This window comes from Caenorhabditis remanei, chromosome V (assembly GCF_010183535.1).
Source record: "Caenorhabditis remanei strain PX506 chromosome V, whole genome shotgun sequence".
NCBI classification, from domain to species: domain Eukaryota; kingdom Metazoa; phylum Nematoda; class Chromadorea; order Rhabditida; family Rhabditidae; genus Caenorhabditis; species Caenorhabditis remanei.
The window spans coordinates 9,900,391-9,917,404 of NC_071332.1; the positions used below are offsets into that span (position 1 = coordinate 9,900,391).

A 17,014-nucleotide genomic window follows, 5' to 3' on the forward strand; every position below is an offset into this window, starting at 1 on the left:
AAACGAAATGCTCAATTTTATTGATCCTGGTTCACTGACTGCAGCTCAGCAAATGTTCTACGAACTTCAGTTTTCCGATCCAAATGATTCATCTCCAGATGACGAGAACCCGTCATTCGAACAGCTTCAATATAGAATCGAAATTCCTCAGAATCATATTGAACCCGAGACAGAAATTGGAAAAATTGAGGCTCTTTCTCCAGAAGATCTTACCTACTTTCTGTATTCGCCAGATAACAACAAAAGATTTTCAGTGGATTCTGAGAACGGTCGAATCTTTTATGATTCAGATGAACCACTGAGCAATGAAGAAGAGTATTGTGTTGTCTTGGAAGCAAGAGATTCTCAAGGACGGGTCACAAGAGTGCCCGTAGCCATCAACAATGGTGGACAGAGAAGGGATTGCGTACTGTTCAGCACTGTGAATCTGACACCAATGCTACATTTTGGAGACTATATTCCTGCTCCAACAATTATGACTCCAAGAGTTTTCACATTTGCTACTGCACGTAAGTCTTTCAAAGATTGTTTATTCTAATCAACTTTAGATAATTTCAGAACCAACATCTCCAATGACAACAATCTCGACTACAATCATAGATGCTACACCGAAGGCTATAACAGAATCACCAGCCACCAGCAGTTCTTCTCCTGGCGCCGAAACTGATAGAACAACATCAATGTGGCAAACTTCTGAAAGTTTATTGACTTCAACAGTGTCTTCTACCTGGCAAACATCTGAAGTAACAACTTCATCTGATTGGCAGACGTCAGATAGCTACGTCACGACAACTGACACATCATCATCATATTCACCACCCACTTCTGAATGGACCACATCATCTTCAGAATTTTCTACACCAGAATCAACTATTGATTACTCCACATCGACATCTGCGTATCTAACTACTTCTGATGTAGACTCCACATCTACAGGAACTACTGTAACATTTGTAGATTCAACTCTAGAGACGGTCACTTCAACGGAACCAATTACACCATCCCCTATTGACGGAACAACTTCAATAGAAGTCATGACGACACCTTCAATAACGACTTCAGAATCAGAGGGAACATCACCAGAATATGTGACAACTGAAAGCACGATGACTACGACACCTTCTGATTTTCCGACATCGTCGGACCAAATGACAACATCTCTGTCGTCTTACGGTACATCGGAAAGTACAACTATGGAATCAGTGTTATCTACTTTGTCGCCGTTTGAATCTTCTCCTTTCCCTACACCTGACGGATTCACTCTGGAACCTATTCCATCATCCACAGAATATCCGGAAGGAACAACGATGACATCTCCTGATGGAACACTTCCTATTCTCTCTACTATCTCCGAAGATATATGGACTTCCACACAAGAGACACCTGGAATTTCATCAACACCAGAAGTCACGAGAATCCTTCCAACTGATCCAGCAACTCCTTCAACTCCAATTACGTCAACAGAAGTAATCTATACTGTTTCTTCAGATGGAACATTGGAACCAGTCACATCAGAATCCTCGACGTCCTCCTCTGTAACCGCAACAGCCACAGAACCAATCTACACTGTCAGCCCAGATACATCACCTGAGACAGATGGAACAGTTCAGCCACCGATAAGAATTTCAACTGTTGGTGGAGAGGATCACTACGTCACCTCCTCTCCGGCTCCACCTACTGGACCAGTCACAGCATCAGAAACTCCTGGAGGGTTTACAGTATCTGCACAGACAACACCAAGCGATAACTATGGTTTTGAATGTGGTTCGACCACAACTCCGTTGACTGGATACTGGAAAATTGTTTGCGAAATTCAAGATATGTCAAAACCGAAAAATGATCTCCGCTAACAAGATTTTATGATTTCCCTGTTTTCTTTCAGAAAGTTTTATAGTTACGGGTTATATAATTGATTGAATAAATAGTTTGAATTTATTGTATCCTTGTTTCTTAAAATTTCAGAACAAACAAATGACTACTAAAAACTTTTTAGCATTTTCGTTCATGACCACCCATTTTTGGCATCAACCAGAACTCAATTGTTGTGTTAATGGCAGTAGTTGGTATTAGTAACACTGGAGATGAGGCGGAAGCGGTAATAGGTGCCTCTGGTTGACCCCCTCAAGGTCGGATTATGAAGCTTAGAGAGACCGTCTGAATGGGGGAAAAATGAGACATGCGCGACACGCTCGGGACGTCCGTCCGACAAGGTCGGGACTGTTGATGGGCGGGAAATTGGCAGAGAAGTAGAGGTAATAGAGGAAGAAAAAGAAGAGGAGTGGCAGGTGATTGACAACAAAATGTTTCGATTTAGAGAAACAACATGGTGGTTGGTCTTAAAGTTGTTTTTTTCTATTCACTAGACTATGAGTTTTCCGTTGGGCAGCCATTTAATTAGAATGTATTACGGTGAAAACTATTTGCCAGAGACTCGGAAGCTTATAGTGCCAAAACTGTTCAAATTGAAGATTTCAGACTTTCATTTCACTGAAACATATCTTGATTGGTTTCTCCGAGCTCAAACTAGATTCACTATTAATTTACGGGGCAGACCCAATTTCACTTCCTGTCATCAATTTCATTTCCATCCAATTCCCATCCGTTCAGCTCATTTTGGCGGACCACCACTAAAACCAACCGTCTGTCAAAACCCACTCAATCCACACACCTGTCCCTTTAAAATAAGCTAGGAACCCCTTCTCCGAACACTAATTTGTTGAACAACCCCCTGATTTATAGCTGCTGACCTACGTCCGCCAACCAGCCGCCTCCTCATCTGCCATAATAGGATAGGTGCAATCAGGGTAGGAAGAGGGACCCCTTTATTCATAATTGCCCTTCTCGTAAAACCACTCGTTTACCTTTTCGAACGAGAGCACGACACACTTTCATTTGTAGGTCAACAATAATACAAGAAGAAAGTGAGATCAAGAAATTCTGGATTTGAAGAAATCGGATAAAGGGGTGGATATGCTTCATATTCTTCTACTTTTTGCTGTTTTTGGGACAACATGGAAAGCAGTTGATGGTCAACTTAGTGAGTTTTCCGGTTATGTTTTATATCTAAATTTCAGTTTCATATCAGATTTATTCTCAATTTCAACTATCTCATATTCAGGATTATGTGAGGCTGAAGGTTCATGTCGTCATTGTGCAGATAGTAGATACTCCTACTATCGATGTCGAATGCAAGATGACTGTTTCATTGGTGAAGTTTGTGACAATGGATTCTGTTGTCCGAACACTTTACCCACATTTTCACTACAGCGAGAACGTAAGTTTTTGTTTCAAAAATCTATTCTAACGGTATACTTTGCATTTATCCTAACCATTTCTAACTCAAACTAACCCACTGCATGTTCTCAGCTACTAGCCCTAAACCAAAAACAACAAATTCAACATTCGATCCACCGGCCGATGAGCCTTGTCCTGATGACTCCAGATGGTCGAGAAGATGTTCAAGAGACGAGGATTGTACACACCAAGAAGAACTTTGTATCGAAGGAAAATGTTGCAAAAGTGAGTGTACTTTTATTTGAAAAAAATTACAAAGTTTCAAGGTTTTATCTTCATTTTTGTGTTTTTTTCTCACTTACACTATACATAAAAAAAGGCCATTAAGATGCGTTAGAGGTCATAGAATTGAGGAAACAAATGTGATCGAGTCATTGAATTGTTTCGAAGAAATACATGTATGACGGAAAATATTTGATTCAACGTAAAAAGTGCTGCTAGTTTGATTGAGAATCATCCGATAGTATGGAGTCTTATAAGCTCCCAAATTGAAAATATCAAAGTGCATTTTGGAAATTACTTCAGAATCTCCGACGTCAATAAGGTTATAGAAAGACAATCCTTTGATATTTGAATCAGGAAAAAAAGTATTTCTGAGAAGTTGATGAGCTTTTTCATCAGCATAAGTAACACGAAGATCTATTGAAGTGATGATAACAAACGAATTGGAAGATATGGTTACTGTAGATAAAACAGGTGTAGGCATAGGGTAACAAGCAATCATTCGGGTATTTGGATTGGGTCCCATTGTGATTTCAAGACGAAGCACTTTGTAGCCAGGCGATGCACGTACTGCATCTTTATTCGCTCGTTTGGTTAGACTAGATTTCACTCGGACATTGCACATTTGAGGCCAGTAACGATCACAGTAGTTTAATGCCTGAACAACAATAATTATAAGAAAATCACATATGAAAAATAAAAAACTGACGGAATTGAAGCAATTGATATCTTGTTCGTGGATATATTCTACCATTGGATTTCCTGTCATTTCAACTTGTGACAGTCCCAAATAAATGCTAATCGTTTCGCTTATATAAAGAACATCTCCACGACGATCCAGAATCACAAAGAATCCATCGAGTAGCTGAAAATTCAAAGTTGTCATATATAATTCCAACAAACTTACATCCAAATGATTATTGGTCCAATGGGAATCACTTCCATAGTAGTAATCTGCAGAGCTGTATGCTCTTCTTGATTGACCGAATATGTTGTATAGCTTGATGTAGGCAGTTGCGAGTCGAACCATTGTTGTTTTATCAATATGTTGTCCTGAAATTGCTCTAGCCAATGGAAGTTCTTTCGCTAATTGAGAGAACTCGTAGTTTTCCATTTGCCGCCGTTGCTGGGCTTGAGATTTTGATGGTTTTTCTGAATATTTCGAAATTTGATAAAAATTATTTTCGAAACTTACGCTTATCTCGGTATGGACTGCTTTCCATGTTTTTTTGTCAGTGGGAAGTATAAAATAGCTTATTCTTCTCATTCCCAATGTTTATATACAATCTTCTGAATGAGTAATTAGTATGCGGATCATGGAATTGGAGATGAAAACTAATTACGCAATATGGTGCACAATTCGATTTCCCCCTCCTCCTTTTTTCTTGAAATAAAAACAAATCGAACGACCGTAATATTGCAGCATGTGCAATGAGAAGGAGGGCTCTTCTAGACGAATTGAGATCTTTGGAAATCGTTGGACAGGCAATTCCACTTTGTGAAGACAGTGGATTAGCTTGGAGAAGAAGGTACGTGAATAAATATGCAAAAAGAAAAAAAAGTAAGTAAAAGTAAGTAAATCAGTGGCCGAATGGTCTAGAGGTATGATTCTCGCTTCGGGTGCGAGAGGTCCCGGGTTCGATTCCCGGTTCGGCCCAAACTTTTTTGTCCTATAAACATGATAAATATTTTCAGACAATGCCTAGCTGGAACTGAAGTATGTTGGTGTGTAACGCGATACGGAAGAAGATTGACAGGAAAAGAAAGTAAAGATGAGAAAGGGTGTGAAACTGTGAGAAGGAAACAAGAGAATCTAGCACTGAAAGCAGCTGCATTATTGAGGGAACAAAAGGAGAGAGAAGAGGTGTCATACATCGATTCACACAGATTTCACAGAATGTTCATTTTCAGACCTGCAAGAGTGTGTCACCAGGCGAATGCCCCCTGCCTCTCAACACCTCCATAACTACTTTAACCCGGTGCTTATGCGATTCTGAATGCGAAGCCGGAACAAAATGTTGTCCTGGTTCCATCACTAACCCTAACTACCACGCTTGCTTACCATCTCTAACAAAAATAATGAATGAACCTATTTCTAATGAAAGTCGGTGATTTCACCCTCTCCCAAAACAAGCTTATGTTTTTTTTCAGTAAACCCAACAATATCTATGGTTTGTGGTGCAAATGAACAGTACTCCGCTTGCTACTCATCTTGTCAGCCATCGTGCCAAGACCCGTCAACTCCTGCATGTCCAGCTCCCGGATGTCAACAAGGATGTATTTGTCTTCCAGGTAACTTTCTCTCTGTTCAGTGAATGGATAACTGTTCGTGTTCTCAGGATACATCCGTCGTGATAGCTCTCCTCGATCAGCGTGTGTTCCACGAGCATTGTGTCAAGCATACGATCTGACCATTAGATGTGCAGATGAACGTCGTCAATATCAAACATGTGGAAGTGCGTGTCCTATAAGTTGCGCGACAAGAAATCAACCAAGATGTAATGAAAGATGTGTCACTGGATGCTTCTGCAAAATTCCATTTATTTTGGAGAATGCTGATGATCCACTACATTCAAGGTGTGAATTTATAGTTGATAGCTAAATTTCATCCTGAAATTTCAGGTGTATCTTGCCATCCGAGTGTCCTGAAATACCAACTCCGGCTCCTGAGATAGTCGAACAATTTGTACAAAGAAATCCTCAAATGGTTGGAACTTTTGGGAATACAAACATTCAGTATCCGACGACTCCTCGCACTACTCAGTCTCCACCAACACTTCCAACTGTTTCCACGACAAGAAGCTTCGGAACAACTCCACATCAAAAACTTCCAACTTTGATTCCGGAGCAACATTGTGAACATCCATTGAAAAACTATCAAAGTTGTGGAAGTAAATGCCCAGCATCTTGTGATCGTCCATTGTCACAAGCAGCTTCACTCGATTGTGCACTCTCTTGTGAACCTGGATGTTTCTGTAGATTACCATACGTTCTCGCTGATTCGAAAGATCCGAACTCTACATGTATTCTTCCTCAACTATGTCCAAGAAAGTCGATTCCTCCATCCACTGCCAGTCTTCCTGCAACACAATCTTGTCCAGATCCACGGAAAGAATGGAGTCAGTGTGGAGCTCTCCACTGCTCCAGGTCTTGTACCAACCCTCTCGGTCGTTGTGGTGCTGGACAATGTTTTGCTGGATGTGTTTGCCGTCAGCCATATGTTCTTCTTCATCCGAATGATCCAACTTCGAGATGTGTTCTACCTGCAGAATGTGATCGTGGATGTGAAGATGAGACAAAGGAGTTCATGACTTGTGGAAGTTCTTGTCCAATGGGATGCGATAATCGTCATCCCAAGAACTGTGCACCCTGCCAAACTGGATGTTTCTGTAAAAATGGATTGGTTTTCGAAAATTCTGCTACCTGGCATACATCGAAATGTATCAGAATAGATGAGTGTCCAGCAGAGGAGGAAACAACGACTGAACCGACAACAACAATTACAGTTTCAACCACTCCAGGTGAACTTTATTTCTCATCATCTTTCTAATTTGTATAATTTTAGATACAACTCTTCCGCCTGCAACTACAGTAATCGCACAACTCGCCGAAACTCGAGGACACACTTTTTCATCTGATTCTGATCTTCTCGCTCTCAAACCTACAGTATCTCAATCTGAATGCCCTGCCACAACATTCGATGTAGGTGGTCGTGGATGTAATTCTGATATGGATTGCCCAGTTGAACAAAGATGTTGTCGACCAATGATAGTATCGCTTGGAGTGAATCCCCAGCGGTGTGTATGTCCAGATAAACATGCTGTATGGTCTTCTTGTGGGACTCTTTGTCCAGAATATTGTGGTCAGCCATCGATTCCAGTGTGTTCTGGTACTTGTAGTGCCGGATGTCATTGTGCTCCAGGATTTGTAAGAGCAAGGAATGATGTGACTGCTCCGTGTGTTCCAAGAGAAAGCTGTCTGAGTTCTCTGGGATCGACGACAACTAATCGAATGAGGATATCTCCAGTGGCTGCAAGTATGGATGAACCAATGAGATTCGCAACAATCAGAGAGATTACACCACATGATCCGTGGATGGATGATGTTGTGAGTCTACAAACTTTCTTGAAATAAAAAAAATGCGTTTAATAATGTAGAAATAAAATAGTCATTTTCAGATAGCCGTTGCTATTCTTCTGACTCGAGAGGGAACTCAAATCGGACGCTTTACATTCTCCCAACTGACTACAACAGCTCTTCGAATTCACGGAGAAGTATATACACTTCCACTCGGTCGACATGCTGTTGTACTTCATCAATTCGGAGATTCATCAGAAGGATGTTCTCGGGTCGGCGCTCCATTCTCTAAATCTCTCAGCCCATCATTAGGTGATATAACTGAGACTGGGAAATTCGATCGGATTGTTGATTGGCCGGTTGCCGATGTTGTTGGGAGAGCTGTTGTTATCTATTCGTTAGTTGGAAATTGGTTTCAACCAGAATATATTTCGTCAAAAATTTCAGATTCTCGACGTCGGAATGGAGTTTGAGAACGCATTTCGGAGAGAAACCGTTGGCGTGTGGAACAATTGGAATTGCAAAAGTCGCTCGTTAAACTTCTGATTCTTTAATTTTTCGAAATTCATGATCTTCTGATATTCTTGACTTAAAACTCGAATGGTACCCTTGCTCATATCACTGATGTTAACTGTTTCATCAATAAATACTCATACTTTAATCATTGAAATATTCTAGAGATGATTGAGATGGTTTTTAGTCTTTTTTTTGTTTGAAAAAACCAAAAATGAAATCGGTCCAACATTGTGCAAAATGAGAATTATCTACCCACATTCACTCTCTTCTCATAAAAATAATTGATAGTTATCTTCTTCGCTGTGAACGAAATTCTTTCTTCCTTCTTTTTGATTGATCTCGTATCCATTTTCCACTCGAAAGAACGAGAACAAAACTCATTAGAAAACAATTCAATTTATATTTCTGATACCTTAGCCCCAAATAGTCAAAAGAGTTAGACAGAATGAGTCCTGACAATTCAACTGTGACTGAAAAACAACTCGTTATCGCTGGATATTCCACTCTTTTGGTACGTTGCATTCGCAATTAGTTTGAGATTTTTGTCCTCAAAATTTCAGATATCTGCAATCGGTTTGTCTCTAAATCTGTTGATATTTTTCAAATTTGCCTCCCCGAGACAGCTTTCGAATGGTTTTTATGTGTTGTGTCTCTCCAAATCTATCAGTAATTCAATTATTTGCCTCATAGGTTTATGTTGGGTTGGACCTGCTATTCTGATGTAAGTTATATTCCAGACGATTTATATCAGAAAACTTTAATGTTTTCTTCTATTGCAGCAACCATTTATTTCTTCCGATATTTTTCAATAAACTTCTCGGTCAACTCAATGAATACGGTATCTATTTAATGGGCCCATTGACTCAACTTCTGATGGCAATCGATCGATTTCTAATTATTTTCTTTCCTCTTGGTATTTCTGATCGTCAGAGATGTAGAGTTTCAGTGTTTTCCATCTCTTTATGTTGGCTTATATGCTTTGGTTTCGTTGGAATCACTTATAAATGTAAGTGAAATTGAATCATATCGGATCAGAACACCCGAATTTCTAGACAAATGCTGGGTGTATTACTCACTGAAATCATTAAATTATGAGGCTGAAAACGAAGAATGTGACCAGATGAATCTGAATATTTTTTCATATTTCTGCATTTCATTAGCTGCTTCAACTATTACAATTCAACTTTCAAATTTCGTTGGAATTATGTCATTGGTGAACACTGTGGAATTTTAGTATATGAATACTAGTTTTTCAGTCTTCAAAAAGTTCTTCGTCTAACTCGACTTCTAACGCGCAGCGTCGTCGAAGCATTCGACTTTTCATTCAGGTAATATATCATTGATTTACTTCAAGATATAATAATCTTCAGTGTGTCATCCAAGATTGTCTCCATGTTTTCGACCTTCTGAATTCGAATAATTATTTTAAAGTGAATACTGTGCTCGGCCACTTTTTTATTTTTACATTTTCTCTAATATTTGTTCACGCTGTAGACGGTTGCATCATGTGCCTTTTTCATTTCCATGGATGTAGTTTCCGAAAAACGGAAGATTCATAGAAGGTTGCTGCTGCAACTTGAAATATTTAATGTTTACAATCTATAAAAATCTATAAAATTTTTCACGCCGAAAGTTCGTATGTACAGGGAAAAGAAAGTAGCCGGGTACCCATAAGCAGAGAAAAAGAAGTGGAAAGGAGAAAAAAGAGGAATAGACAAGAAAAACAGATAGAAATCACAATGAAACGCGGATAAAAACTGGAAAGTGATGATGATGGTGATAAACTCGAATATAAAGCTTACTTTAAATACACACAAATGAAATTATACACAAGAAATGCTCAATGAGAGTGACCAGATGCAAGAATAGCAGGAACTATAGCTCCACTGATTATTAACAAAAGCTCTTTGAGAGTATAACTAGGCCCGGAGGAATGAGAATGACCTATTGAAGATGGTGACGTGGCATCGACGACGAGTGAATATTCAGTTTGTTTGTTATTTGCCTGAAATGAATTTATTACTTTCGTTGAGCAAGTTTGTGAGAACTTTCTGTCTCCATAGTTTTAATAAATTTAGAGAATATTCAAAAGTTCAAAAAGTTACATCTTCATGAACTTCCTTCCGGATACAATCTATAATTGGATTCCGAAATTCATTTTCTTTAATTTTCATTGAAAGACGAACGCGAAATAGATAACTAAACTTTACTCTCTGCTCAAAACAAATAATCAAACCCACCAGTTCTGGAAGCACGTGCACTGTAGCCACGTAGAGGAATGTGCCAGCTGAGAATAGCATGAGTACACCTGTCGACGATTCCGACCGCATTGACTCGCCCATCTATAAAATTTATACGTTTTAACTGTTTGTTATACTCTTCTCAGCTTCAACTCACATGCATAATTATGGCAAATGTGACAAGTGCAGCTACTGGAGCAGCAGCTGAAAACACAATGAGATGTTTGCGTATCGCTCGTCGGTCGATGGATTCCATCAGAAGAAATGAGACGAGTCCAAAAGCTGCTGGAGCTTTGTGGAGCATGATAGCAACGAAAACGATGAGTTGAACATCAGACTTGTTGATTACTGATGCACTGCCCAAAGCGACTCCATCGGCTGAAAATATTGAATTTCAATAAAAAAAAAGAAATTTATGGATTTTAAAGAGCCTTTAATAGTGACTGCTTGTGATACAAGAACACAAAACAGTAATTAAATAAGGAAGACTTTAAAAAATGTTTTACGAATTTTTGAACAGGGCAGTCTGTTCTTTTTTTTTTAACTCCATATTTCACACTGTCGACCCCGGCGGTTAGGCGCCGCAGACCAACTGGTTTTTGGAAAAATAGTTTACCTGCGGCATGAACTACCAATCCGATCGTTGCAGAGATTCCAATTCGACTTCTTCCTGCTCGATCATCTGAAAAAGAGCTCGAAAATATGAAAACCTCCAAAAAAAAACTCACTTCTGGCTACAGTGGCGCTTCCGATTTGATCGACAAGCAGCATTAACACGAAACCAAGTACTAAAGAATAACCTATTTGAGAATGAACATTTCCGTGTCCATGAGAATGTTCTTCTTCATGTTCTCCATGCCCTTCGTGTTCTTTTTCGGTTTGCTCATTGTTTGAGTGCGTTTCTATTACTGCATCCCGTTTCGTTCGATTCAATACATCCTCCTCTAATGGCGAGCGGACGACTCTTCCGATGCTGAAAACAGTATATTTTAGTATTTTGAATGGACGGAACCACTCCAATTGATCAGTTTATCTCAATTTTAGATATTTAGAAATCGTTTTTAGTTAAAAAAAAAAACTCACGCTTCATTCAATACTGCATTTTGAGGGATGATTCTTGGTAGATTGTCTTCCTTGTCTTTCGCATTTTCTAAAATCTGCTTCGCCTCGGCAGGATTCGCGATCGCTCCGACCTGTACGGCAGCCGGATTCTCATGTACATGGTTGTGGTGACTGACGGCTAAAAAACAACTCGTCTTCACATTTATATATTCTTCTTCATTAGAATAAAATTCAGGTAAAACGAACCGCACTGAGCTCCATACAATGCTTCAACACCTTCTGGAATAATAACGGATAGTGCAGTACCCACAAGCAATCCGGCTCCGAATATACTCACTAACCGAATGCGAGACTGCAATTAATCATTAATAAGCCGGTGAAACTGTATTGAAAATTTGAAAATTACTTCTGATAAACTGAACATCAGGGGTATAGAACCAGCTATCCAACTACCAAAGAACATCGCAGTCGAGAGTATTAACAAGAAGCTGATGCCCTCCATTTCCTATAAAATCAATATTTCAGTTATAAAGTTTATATAAGATGATTTGTAATTTTTTAAAGGAAACAAAAAAGCGAAATGACTTGGCAAACGATTTTAGATGATGCGCCGATAAAGTGAAAACACTGAAACAAAGAAAAAAAAGAATTTATTTGAGATGTACAACGGAGCGCACTTGCATACATAAACACAGAATCCATGTGGATTCAGATGAAATGTTTGAATAGGTTCAGAATAGACATTGAAAAAGAAGATTTGTTCGAAAAACAGAAGAAACATATATTATACAATTGTTCTGATAGTTCTTCAGTAAATTCGATATGTAGATCCAAGATTTGACATAGTGTATCTCACACTGATTAGTTAGAATTCCTAACATAGGAGGATTAATTCAGAACTGTAGTAATACCACCTTCATGATATTCTTCTATTTGGAACTTTCGTTCGGTATCGTTGTTCTTTTTGAATCCTTCTTTCCTCTTGGATCTTCAGCGTAAAACTTGGCGTTATGGCTCTGGCTATAATTGAAAAATCGGAGTGTCACTAAAAAGATCACAGGTTCAAAACATTTCAAAGACTACACTACTTGCGTGGGAGGTTATCATTTCCATTTCGATATCAATTGATAATATAACCGCAAAACTATTTTGCCGTCTCTTCCTGTAATAAAAATTGTCTTTTTTTTCTGAACGATTCTTCAAAAACCATTTTACATTATATCTGTCAACAAATCAGAACAAAACGAGACGCCTACATGAACTTTACCTTTTTTTTAGATGATATTTTCAACCGAACGAAAGGTTGAATGACAATATTAAGTGGTCGGAATGATGCCAAAACATTTGTTTCGCTGAAAAAAGATAACAGTAAAGAAGCACCGAAATGTCAATGATTCACATTGTTTCGAGGAGAATTAAGAGAATCATGACGAAAACGATGATGATGAATTGATGTGATAGTTTGCACCCGAATTATCATTTCCTCTCTCTTTTTTTCTAGACTCTCCAATAATTCTTCACTCCTGCACTTCTTCAATTCTTCTTCCTCTAATATGATCTTAACACTCTGATAATCGCCTTCAAACAATATGAATCAAATCGAAATGTCGCGGGCACACTGATAAATGTCGTATTTGTGGGAAAAGACCAAACTAGGCCTTGTATTGGAGTTGATTTTGAGTGACGATGACTGAAATTTTATGAATTTACTGATAACGATAGTTTATAAGGGAACCTATCGGTTTCAGTTGAAGAAGTGAGAAGTAGAACCTCAATATGGGTTTCTTCAATCTTTTGGCTCTGTGTCTTTTATGTTGTCTCGCTTCGGCTGATTCTGATTTGAAGTGCTATGGAGCTGATTGTGATGTTCCAAATTATATGGATGACACGTAAGTTGGGATACTGTAGGTTCAAGGGGTACTGTAGTTCATAATTAGCTGAATCTATAAGAAACTTAATCAACTTCGATGGGATGATGTTCCATTCTATCTAGTATATATTTAAAGTGACCTCGGAAATCAAAATCTCCTGGGAATCTACAACTTGCTTTGAACTGTCTTTTTCCAAAAAGAAAATAATTATTTCAGTGAGCAATGTTCGGGACTTGAATGTGAATCGAAAGAAACACTTCTTGCCATGATCAGTCATTACCAAAAAGCCAAGCACGAGGAATACTTGGCACCACTTCACAAGCCGATTAAAGACGAAAGCGCCGTCCGTTATTTCTTGAATGAAGTGAGTTCAATAGTTGTTAGTACAAAGATTTTGGGAAACTAAATATAAGTTTTCAGATTAGTACTGGAGAAGCCGTAGCTACAGTGTCCCCACAATGTAACATTTGCAGTCAACCAGGACTCTGTAACTCTGGACAATGTGTCCCAGATTCCTTTTTCCCATGGCAATACTTCTAGTACGTTCAAGTTGAATTACTCAGTTATCTTTCAATAACTTGTTTTCTATTTTTTAGTTGTGTCTGTCCAGACAACGCATCTGGAAGATTCTGTCAGAATGTTATCGCTTGCAAGGCTAACACTTGTGGAAAGAATGCTGACTGCTACGTGGCTAATCATCAATTGAATTGTATCTGTAAACCAGGATACACTGCTCGCAAGAACGGAAGAGATTGTGACATGAAAGTGCAACAAGCTTGCATGAGTGGAGACCCTCACTACGTCACTTACGATGGCCTTCGCTTTGATTATCAAGGAACTTGTCCCTATGTGTTCTCTCAGCCATGCTCCATGCTTCCAGCTCCATACGGATGGTTCTCAGTGAGAGCTAAGAATGAGTTGCCAGGAAAGGGATATCAGTAAGTTTTGCAGTTTCATAATAGCAATTACAAAATAATTGAGTTTCAGCATCTCTCAAGTCTCGGAAGTTGAAGTTGACCTCCATAATCTGACAATCCACGTTGATGGTAGATCAAAAACTGCTTTGGTCAACGGAGTTCAAGTCTTGACTCCATGGTACTACCCAAATCTAAATACTTGGACAGTCCGTATTCGTTATTCTGGATCTACGTTCACAATTGAGAATGAACAAGGAATCACTGTGACTTTCTCAACTTACAACTCACTTTGTGTCCAAGTTCCTGATATTCCTGAGTTCAATGGACCAACCACTCTCTGTGGATTGGCTGGAAATATTGATGGAAAGAAGTTGGACGATGTCGTAAACAGGAATGGAACCGTTTTGAATATCAAGTCAAGTCGTCAACCAGAAAACAACAATCATGTCGATTTCATGAAAACCGAGGTATCTTATTCAAATCACTGCTAAATATGCATTTGATTTTTTTAGGATACCTGGATTACTGACAAGTTCCTTGTCCTTCGTCCCGGTCAAGAAGCATGTGTCAATGGCCAATTACTTGATAACAACACAAATTGCGTCAGTACTAGTAGCATTCTAGATCAGAGTTGCGCGGTACCGCTCAACCTCTCCCTCTCCTCCGATTTCTATTGAAAACATTTTACTTTTTCAGGATGTTCAACAAGCTGCTCAAACCTGTTATCCAATCCAACAAGCCGAACTTGGACTCGGAGTATTCGGAGCTTGTCAAGGACTCGGAAACGATACATTGGACGATTTCTACTACAATTGTGTCTACGATATCTGCCGTAATCCAGCCTACAAATGTACTGAACTCTCCTATTTCTTCCAATACTGTCAACTTGCAATTCCACAACAACAAATGAATAAGGACTGGAGATCTCAGACAAACTGTCCATTGGCTTGTCCATTGAATGCTCATCCATCTGTTTGCACTTCCTCCTGCCCATCTACATGCGCCGAACCATTCCCAGAGATTTGTGACCAAGGATGTGTTGATGGATGTGAATGTGATCCAGGATATGTTGTGGATAATACTGTAACTGGATCAATCAAATGCATCAGACTCGACCAGTGTGGATGTGTTGATCAAGACGGAAACGCCCATAGACCTGGACGACCATGGGTCACTCAGAACTGCACAATCTATCATGAATGTCAAAATGGAACAATGTGGAGTGACTACCGCCCATGTTCAGATGATGGAAGCTGCGTTCTCAACTCGGTAAACATGCAATGTACCTGTAATAAAGGATATAGAGGAGATGGATACAATTGTACTGATATCAACGAGTGTGTTGAGACTCCAGGAATCTGTGGTCATGGACAATGTATCAATACTCCCGGATCTTATCACTGTCAGTGTGATGACTTCTGGTTGGGTGACAACTGTAACTCGTACAAACCACGTCGTCATTGTGCCGATTTGTATGTCTACTGGGGAATCAAAAACACTGGAGTCTACTCGATCAACCCACCATTCGTTCTTCCACAACGTCCAAAGTTCGCTCCAATGGATGTGTTCTGTGACATGGTCAGCAATGGAGGAGGTTACACTTTGATGTCATCTGATAGTAAGGACTTAAACTCGAATAAGACATATCAGGTACGCAATAGAAACAAACAATGTTCTAAATTCGATTCTCATTCAGGACTACATTGTTGGATTTGGAACTCCAACAAATCTATCTGTTTGGCTTGGACTTGAATTCATCTATCAATTGACTAACTATCAGCCACATTCCCTTCGTTTGAACTTGTTCAGATGTTCCAGTAACGGTCGTCCACCACTGAACACTGACTGTACCTATCCAACATTCGCAGTTCGTAACTCAACCACTCAATATGCCGTAGTTATTCGTGAGGCTTGTACCGGATCTGAAGCTGATGAGCACTATTATCAAGATGGATGGGCACGATGGGATTTGAGCAAGGATGGACCAAAGTTCTCTACATATGACATTGAAGCAGAGACAACTATTCCACCACAATTGAGAACCAAGGTGGACGACGAAGCTAGTGAGTTTCAAACAGTTTTTATTATTCGATATTTCGTTCAACTTCATTTTTCAGTCTATTACACTTGTTCCAAGACTAACTTCAACACTGGATGGTGGTATGTTGAGGATCAACTTTGTGGAGCAGCCAACTTGAACGGAGTCAGATATACTTGTCCAGATATTCCAGTTGAGAGTGAAAGATACTTGCGATGGGCCGAGGGAACATTGGGGCAAGCTTCAATGTACTTGCGTCCAGTTGGTTACCCGAAATATGATACCAACCTATAATATGTGAAATTTGATTTCTTCTCAAACATGAAATTGTATCTTTGAAGTTGTTATATATTGAGTACGTGTACAAAAATGAACAATTCACTACTTTTTCTGGAACACATTGTCTGAAACAGGCATTGATTGGTTTTAAAAACTCGAAGACATTGAAATTTGACATGTTATACAAAAACAGAAATGTATAAGTTCCGCTCAAGCCTATGGTCCTTATTAATTTATAATTTATCGCATTCATTGTTTCTATTTTTTCTTGTAATGGCAGACGACCTATCTTAATTTTTCTATTATTGATTCAACTCCACATTTTTTAGTCTACAACCGGACAAATTTGTGCTTGACCAAACCTAATTTGGTTGGCATGACCATTTCTCGCTCTTTCTTCGTTTCCAATTCAGTAGTAACCTCATTTTTATGATCAGTTTATCAGATATCAGAGTGTCCGAACATTTAATAAACGTTGTGAAATGTAAAACAGGAACA

The 17,014-nt window shown here is 39.1% G+C and overlaps 7 protein-coding genes across 7 annotated transcripts; 5 read left to right on the forward strand and 2 right to left on the reverse strand.

Annotated features, from left to right (window-relative positions):
• Window positions 1–7: 7 nt before the first annotated feature.
• GCK72_018634 (uncharacterized protein) lies at window positions 8–1,850 on the forward strand (the record flags this gene model as incomplete). The annotated part of the gene is made up of 2 exons (XM_053732662.1): window positions 8–509; window positions 559–1,850. 2 exons carry the CDS (start codon window positions 8–10, stop codon window positions 1,848–1,850), a joined length of 1,794 nt encoding a protein of 597 aa, XP_053581575.1.
• A 1,120-nt stretch (window positions 1,851–2,970) lies between these two features.
• On the forward strand, window positions 2,971–3,539 carry GCK72_018635 (uncharacterized protein; the record flags this gene model as incomplete). Its single annotated transcript, XM_053732663.1, has 3 exons — window positions 2,971–3,037; window positions 3,119–3,274; window positions 3,367–3,539. 3 exons carry the CDS (start codon window positions 2,971–2,973, stop codon window positions 3,537–3,539), a joined length of 396 nt encoding a protein of 131 aa, XP_053581576.1.
• A 95-nt stretch (window positions 3,540–3,634) lies between these two features.
• Window positions 3,635–4,739, reverse strand: GCK72_018636 (uncharacterized protein; the record flags this gene model as incomplete). The annotated part of the gene is made up of 4 exons (XM_053732664.1): window positions 3,635–4,174; window positions 4,226–4,381; window positions 4,424–4,668; window positions 4,712–4,739. 4 exons carry the CDS (start codon window positions 4,737–4,739, stop codon window positions 3,635–3,637), a joined length of 969 nt encoding a protein of 322 aa, XP_053581577.1.
• Window positions 4,740–4,947: 208 nt separating this feature from the next.
• GCK72_018637 (uncharacterized protein) lies at window positions 4,948–8,131 on the forward strand (the record flags this gene model as incomplete). Its single annotated transcript, XM_053732665.1, has 9 exons — window positions 4,948–5,045; window positions 5,212–5,380; window positions 5,428–5,620; window positions 5,668–5,808; window positions 5,856–6,093; window positions 6,139–7,037; window positions 7,082–7,623; window positions 7,695–7,990; window positions 8,041–8,131. The coding sequence occupies 9 exons, from the start codon at window positions 4,948–4,950 to the stop codon at window positions 8,129–8,131; spliced, it is 2,667 nt and encodes an 888-aa protein (XP_053581578.1).
• Window positions 8,132–8,554: 423 nt separating this feature from the next.
• GCK72_018638 (uncharacterized protein) lies at window positions 8,555–10,678 on the forward strand (the record flags this gene model as incomplete). The annotated part of the gene is made up of 6 exons (XM_003110504.2): window positions 8,555–8,620; window positions 8,670–8,830; window positions 8,889–9,115; window positions 9,162–9,322; window positions 9,366–9,437; window positions 10,496–10,678. 6 exons carry the CDS (start codon window positions 8,555–8,557, stop codon window positions 10,676–10,678), a joined length of 870 nt encoding a protein of 289 aa, XP_003110552.2.
• Window positions 9,950–11,913, reverse strand: GCK72_018639 (uncharacterized protein; the record flags this gene model as incomplete). Its single annotated transcript, XM_053732666.1, has 8 exons — window positions 9,950–10,114; window positions 10,350–10,451; window positions 10,507–10,727; window positions 10,966–11,031; window positions 11,078–11,322; window positions 11,433–11,589; window positions 11,658–11,763; window positions 11,818–11,913. The coding sequence occupies 8 exons, from the start codon at window positions 11,911–11,913 to the stop codon at window positions 9,950–9,952; spliced, it is 1,158 nt and encodes a 385-aa protein (XP_053581579.1).
• Window positions 11,914–13,187: 1,274 nt separating this feature from the next.
• Window positions 13,188–16,531, forward strand: GCK72_018640 (uncharacterized protein; the record flags this gene model as incomplete). Its single annotated transcript, XM_053732667.1, has 9 exons — window positions 13,188–13,300; window positions 13,499–13,646; window positions 13,703–13,821; window positions 13,879–14,220; window positions 14,270–14,666; window positions 14,712–14,801; window positions 14,896–15,849; window positions 15,896–16,262; window positions 16,317–16,531. 9 exons carry the CDS (start codon window positions 13,188–13,190, stop codon window positions 16,529–16,531), a joined length of 2,745 nt encoding a protein of 914 aa, XP_053581580.1.
• Window positions 16,532–17,014: the final 483 nt, after the last annotated feature.